The following is a 6869-nucleotide window of genomic DNA, read 5'->3' as shown; positions in this document are numbered from 1 at the left end:
CAGGGAAGGTGGTCACCTACTCTTCTAGATACAATGATCCATCCATGTACACTGTCAGTGAAATACTGGGGCTGCAAAAATGGGTTATTTAGCCAAATTAGAAAGAGAATATATAGAATTGGAGGAAAATTTCTTTAAACTGTAGAATTTTTTCCATTAGGCAAAGCCAAAGGTCAACATTCCAAGCCCAAAATGGGAAGCAAGAAATGGCTTCTATGACATTGCAGAGAGGCCACATTATGGTCAGCAAGAAATGGCTTTTGTGACGTTACAGAGACGCCGCATTCCTTAGGTAGCTCCCTGTGGACCCCTACACCAGCCTCCATGTTGGTAAAGCCACTTGCGCAGGCGCAGAGTTCTCCTTAGCGTAAGATTGACAGGTTGTGTCTTCGACTGTGGCCAGACTCTATGGTTTCTGCAAAGAATGATGGGTAACGGATATAAAGTGCGGTTTGCGCAGTTACGTCCCTAAAAACGCACAGCTACGGTTCTTGTGGCTGCGATGGGTCGCCGTCCTGCTCGCTGTTACCGGTATTGTAAGAACAAGCCATATCCGAAGTCTCGTTTCTGCCGAGGTGTCCCTAATGCGAAGATTCACATCTTTGACCTGGGTCGGAAGAAGGCAAAAGTGGACGAGTTCCCACTGTGTGCCCAAATGGTGTCGGGTGAATACGAGCAGCTGTCATCGGAAGCCCTGGAGGCCGCCCGCATTTGTGCCAACAAGTACTTGGTGAAAACGTGCGGCAAAGATGGCTTTCACATCCGAGTACGGCTCCATCCCTTCCACATCATCCGCATCAACAAGATGTTGTCCTGTGCTGGAGCTGACAGGCTGCAGACGGGTATGCGAGGTGCCTTTGGGAAGCCCCAGGGCATTGTGGCCAGGGTCCATATTGGCCAAGTCATCATGTCCATCCGCACCAAGCCGCTGAACAAGAAGCACGCGATTGAAGCTTTACGCAGGGCCAAGTTCAAGTTCCCCGGACGCCAGAAAATCCATATCTCCAAGAAGTGGGGCTTTACCAAGTTTAATGCTGATGAATTTGAAGAGAAGATGGCTGTGAAGCGCCTCCTCCCTGATGGTTGTGGGGTCAAGTACGTCCCCAGTCGCGGCCGGTTGGACACGTGGCGGGCACTGTGCTCATGAGGGCTTCCCTGGACCATGATCCCCCGGACCATAAGTCTGACTTAAACTTGCCAATAAATTCTGTTCACTGGCAAGAACAACAGCTACAAAAAATTATAGAAACAGTTATCTAGTTTTAGAATATAGACTGCTAGAGAAATAGTGTTTATGTTAATATAGCATGTTTTAATGGAAAGTGCTTTCTTGAAGTAAGAGAAATTTTTATGCCATTTATAGAAAAACTGTTGCTATTCTGATCCGAACCTTTTAAATGCATGAGAATATTTAAAAATATGCTAAAAGTTTTGTTTGTAGTAAGGTCATAAATTATAGTAGTATTTGTAGTAAAGTCAAAGTATAATAGCTATCATTTTGGATTAAAACAGCTAGAGAAAACAAAATTTGTGTGAAAAAAATTCTTATTGTACACAGAAGGCTAAAGAGTAGGGATGAAAATAGTGGTTGGCATTAGTGGTAATTCAGCTACAACCTCGGAAGCTAATTAATCTTATTTCTAAATTTGATTGTTTATGTTTTCCTATAAACTTCTGTATATTAGTTTTAGAATTACCTATCACCTCTGATTATCAGCCTTTGGACAGTTGAGTATGCTGAAAAAGGCTTTTCTAGACAAGCCTTACATTATCTTATACTCAAGAGACAACAGTCCAATCTTTTCTTCATCACTGGAAGGTCATAGGTGACAGCAGAGTTCATATTGCTTGTATTTGGGGCTCAGTAGAATCCATAGAAGAGAGAAAATGACACTTAATCAGCTATCTGTGCTCTAAGAGGACCCTAGTGAGACTTTGATATCTGTAGTTGTTTGCCCTACATTAGAGTTACATTGATCACAAAGGTGATTTTTGTTTTATTTTAGAAACTACATAAATTTCCTGGGTATTTACTTTTTTTTTTTTTTTTGCCACTGTTATTGTTCTTGTTCTTTAAGTGGATTTACTCTTATGGGTCTCAATCTTGAAAATAGTACAATTTTCTTCTACTAGCCACATTTTTAGAGTCAACACATTTAATGAAAGCAACAGGGGTACAAAACATCCTGGAAACACTGTGGTTTAAATAGTTTCCCTTTACTTAAATTCCTTTGTCAATCCTAACAAATTGCCTTTGGCTTGATAATTCTTTTAAGATCTTCATGTAAGATATTTTGGCTGTAATTTTTAAGCTAGGTTGTTATTGTAAGCAATAATGTTTGACATCTCACAAATAAACTTGAGAAGATAACAAATACTAAATAACTTGAATATATTGCAAGGCGTTTCAGCCTGAGAAGCACCTTCCATGGTGTGTTTTTCCAAATTCCTGAAATTGCCTAGGAAATTAAGTCATATCCAATTAGCAAATGAAGGTAGGCCTGAGCCAGATCTTTTGAGCCCTGTCACATCTTGCTTCTGACTTACTCTGCTGAATCCCAATAAAAAGCCCTCAAAAATCCAAAATACAAAAAAAGGCACAACAAAACAAGCGGTTACTTAGTCCATCCAGCTTTGAAAACATTTCCCAGCTTCAATAGTCACTCTTCTGTATTTTCTCAACCCTTTCAAACATCTTAACTCTGTATTTAGTATGTATATAGGGATAAGCTATGAATTTTCTTGCTCTGAAAAATTGATTAACTATGATGGTATATATATATATATATATATATGTATATATATATATATGTATATATATATATATATACACACACATGGGCTAGGGCCATAGCTCACAGGTAGAGTACTTGCCTAGCATATGCAAAGCACTGGGTTGGATCTCCAGCACCACAAAATGAGTGATAAAAAATAATAGGGGATTAAAAACCTCCAATTTGTATTACAAAAAATTATTTATAATTTTTTAATAAATTTCTTTAATGTTGATATAAATATATTTTCACTTATTTTTTAAATATCCTATTATGCCCTCCAAAGCCACAATTTTATTATCCACATTTTCTTATTTTAGAGTTGTTCTCCTAATTTAAAAAGTGATAAGCTGAAGGAAAATTTAATCATATTTTGGAAAGCTCATCATTAGTTTAAAATTTCTACTTAAAAATTTAATTTGGAAACATTCATATATTGTATTCATACACTAATGCAACAAAACAGAATTATTTGTCCATTTGAAATACAGAAATGAATACAGTTAACTAAATACAAGGAAATATTGCCCAATACAAAATTTGAATTAGTTGATTGAGTCTCCAGGTTTTATGGAAAATACCCACTAAAGGCAAAGAAAACTAAGTTAAGGTAGGACTATTGCACTGTACTGTTAGTTTTGAAAATTCATTTCATAAATGATTATTATATACCATTTCTACACCATCAAAACATGGTATTAAGCATATTTAGCTTGGAGCCTTGCATGAATTGGTTGCAACTACCATTGCAAGAAATTTTTTTTACTCATATTGCCTACTCTGTAATTCAAGATTCTAGTTGAGCTTTCTGATTCTGCCACTACTGACAGATCATGCTAAGACATTTAGTCTCAAGCCTCATGTACCATTACATTATTATATTTTTTGTGTGTATGGTAGAATAATGAATTCATTTAAAATAAACCTATCATTTTTAAAAGCAAGTAATGTAGAAAATAATGAGTAAAGTAATAAATGAAATAATACCTTCAATTATGATTCAAAATGAGGTTATTGTCATAATTGATAGTGGATAGAAAGGGAAGGTTTGTTGTCAGGATGACTAGATTTAAGCCTCAGCTTCTTCACTACCTTGGACAAATTACTTAATATCACTACCCTTTAATTTTGTCATTTGTAAAGGGATTAAGACACTTTAATTATAGGGATGTTTTTAGGATTAAATGAGATTATATATTGAGAAAGGGATAGCATTGTGCTTTGCATGTATTAAAATACATAAAATTCAGGATTACTTGTTAATATTAACATAATTACATTTGTTCCTACCTCACTAATGCTCAACTCCAAATTTTTAGCATTTTTATCACTTTTTGAATGATTTATGGCCTTATTCTGTGTTGAAACCATAATTCCTTCCACCTAAATATACCTGATTTATAGATTTAATTGGATTAATTATTTAAGGTTTTTAATCTTTAGTTTTGTATTTTCTATTTTTATGTCATTTTATTTGTTCTGATATATTTTGGAGCTTCTTCTGAAAAAAATTAATTAGTATTATTTATGTATGATTCAACTATGGGGATTTGCTTTATTTCTCACCCTTCCTTTTCATTTTGCAAAAGTTTAGGTATCTGACTGTCATGTCATTATTACCATACTTCTTGTGTATGATGTAAACTGTTCTTGCCAGGCCTTCTATTTATTCTAAAGTTGGGCATGAATTTCTCTTTAACTTTTCACAAATTTTTTATCTTTGTTGATGTTGTTATCTAGCTTTCTCTGAGTGCAATAGTTTAAGGCTGGATATTGCTGTCCACTTGCCCACAGCTTAAGATAAAAGGATAGATTATAGAATCTGAAGAGTCAATGTATTTATTAGCTTTCTCATTGCTGGCCATGGTACCCATAAAACATTTATCTTAAAGAGGCAAAAGATTAATCTGGCTCATGTTTTAAATGGATTCGGTTTATGTTTAGCTAGATCCAAGACAGGTAAATTATGGTAGAAGGGGATGGCAGACCAAAGTTGCTTAGTTCATGGCAGCTGAGAAGTACAATAAAGGAAAAGTGCTAGATAAGAAGGGTGGAGGAACAGATATATACCCCGAGACTACACTTCCATGACCCGCCCCCCCCAACAAACCTACAAATCTCTTGGCCAAATTATAAATCCAATCAAGTTGATGCTGCACTCTGTCACATCCCACTCTTGTCTACTTCATATCCAAACATATCTCCTTAAATTGTATAATCTCCAAATAAGATAGTATCAAGTGCATAATTTCTGCCTAACATAACTATCTTGCCTACAACTGGAAACCCAACAAGCCCTCCCTCAAAGTCTCAAAATTCCTGTTTTTCAGAAATCCAATTCCATGTCTCTTCTGAGACACAAGGCAAACTCTTAGCTGTAAACCTCTATAAAAATTTTGAAAAATACATAATTCCAAGGTATAATGGCAAGGGGTAAACATTTCCATTCCAAAAAAGAGAACCATGGGATAGAAAAGAATAATACAAAAGTGAGAATTCAATTAGGCAAATATTCAGTCCTGTGTCTCCATATCTGCCATCTGGGGCTCAGTGGTAGTGAAATATGAATTCTAAAGGGCTTGAGTGGCTCCACCCCTATGATTTTGCTAGTTGCAGCAGCCACGTGTCCTCTCTCTTGAGCTGGCACCACTCACAGCTGTAGATGTTCCACATCCTCTGCAGATGCTCCACATTAGTGACATCTCTGACATCCTGGAGTCTCTACTGATCTTTGGCATCACTCAATTGCACACTTCCCTCTCAGGGGCTCTTTATGTGTCTTCCCAGGCTTCCCTTTCAGATTTGGGTGGAAGTCTCTACAATTGCACAACACTTTCATTCTGCACACATGACCAACCAGCATCACATGGGCAATGTCAAGGTCTGCTGTGAGAAGGAGTAGTATCTGGTCCCCTTTGAACCATGTTTGTAGCAGTCTTTGAGTGCCTGTGTGGATGAATATAATGAAATGCTTCCTGGGGAACCAATTATCTAGGAGGCCATTCTTGAGAAGGGGTCCCAGGGACTGTTTTCTCCCATAAAAAAGATTAACATTTTCCACAGTTGAGCCTGTGATGCACAGGAGCTTGCTAATTCCTGAGATGCCCTCAAGATTCCATTCCTCCCATCCCTGTACAAAGTGTGTGGTTTCTTTTTAATGGCATTAACCTCTTAAGCATCAGCTTCATTTGACCTTAATTTTATATATGCTTCCTTCTGAGCCAAAATTTAATTTCTTCATATTCTTTTGCTTTGCCTTTTTGTTCCAAATTCTCACCATAAATCTGGCTAAAAGCAGCCAACAGTACACATTCTAGGACTTCTTATGGCTTCTTTGAAACTGCATCCACCAGATTGGTCCACCACCCTTAATCTCTAGCCAAGCCTCATTACATGGGCAAATTTAAACACATTTTCTGCCAGAGCATAACATAAATACCCTCTACTCCAACTGCCAATGGAGTCTTTGTTCCCAAATGAAAATTTTTGATTCTAACCTTTACTGTATTAGCATTCTGGTCTTCTGATCTCTGACCAGACTCATGCATCCAGCTCTGCTTACAACATTCTAATGCTTCTTTAGCTTGCATCTCCAAAACTTTCTGAACTCCTCCTACAAATAAATTCCACAGGCTTCTAAACCATACCATCAGCTATATCACAGCAACAAGCTCATTTCTTTAGTACAAATTTTATGAATTAGTTAGGTTTCCTATTACTGGACACAATAACTGACATCCACAACTTAAAGGAGGAGATGTTGAATTTAGCTCATTTTTTAAAACAGAATTCAATCTATGGCCAGCTGAATCCAAGGCAGATGTATCATGGTGAAAAGACCTGGAGGAGCAAAGCTGCTTAGTTCAAATGGCTGAGAAGCAGAAGACAGGAATAGTATCAAAAAAGGTCAGATGTAGACCCCAAGACTGTGCTCCATGACAAATGCAGACACACCCACTAGTCTACTCCACCAATTTTCCATAGCGGATCTCGAAGTCAATCTAGTTAACTGTAAACTTTAATTGCCATAGTGAAGTATAATGTATACCTTCTGATGGATTCTATTCCTCTTCTGAAATTCCATTGTATATATTA

General features: G+C 37.0%; 1 protein-coding gene across 1 annotated transcript; it reads left to right on the top strand.

The window, feature by feature from the left end:
- The first annotated feature begins 303 nt into the window (after positions 1–303).
- Positions 304–2928, top strand: LOC101712076 (large ribosomal subunit protein uL16-like). The gene has a single exon (XM_004835601.3). It carries the CDS (start codon positions 503–505, stop codon positions 1145–1147), a length of 645 nt encoding a protein of 214 aa, XP_004835658.1. The 5' UTR covers positions 304–502; the 3' UTR covers positions 1148–2928.
- Positions 2929–6869: the final 3941 nt, after the last annotated feature.

Source organism: Heterocephalus glaber, unplaced genomic scaffold, assembly GCF_053883595.1.
Source record: "Heterocephalus glaber isolate CG9 unplaced genomic scaffold, H.glaber_assembly_v1.0 deba00000901, whole genome shotgun sequence".
Classification (NCBI taxonomy): domain Eukaryota; kingdom Metazoa; phylum Chordata; class Mammalia; order Rodentia; family Bathyergidae; genus Heterocephalus; species Heterocephalus glaber.
The sequence above is the reverse complement of the archived record's forward strand: the minus strand, read 5'-3'. Positions and strand labels throughout refer to the sequence as shown.

Excerpts from the sequence above, each read along its gene's own strand:
- LOC101712076 (XM_004835601.3), top strand. The coding sequence starts at position 503 with ATGGGTCGCCGTCCTGCTCGCTGTTACCGGTATTGTAAGAACAAGCCA.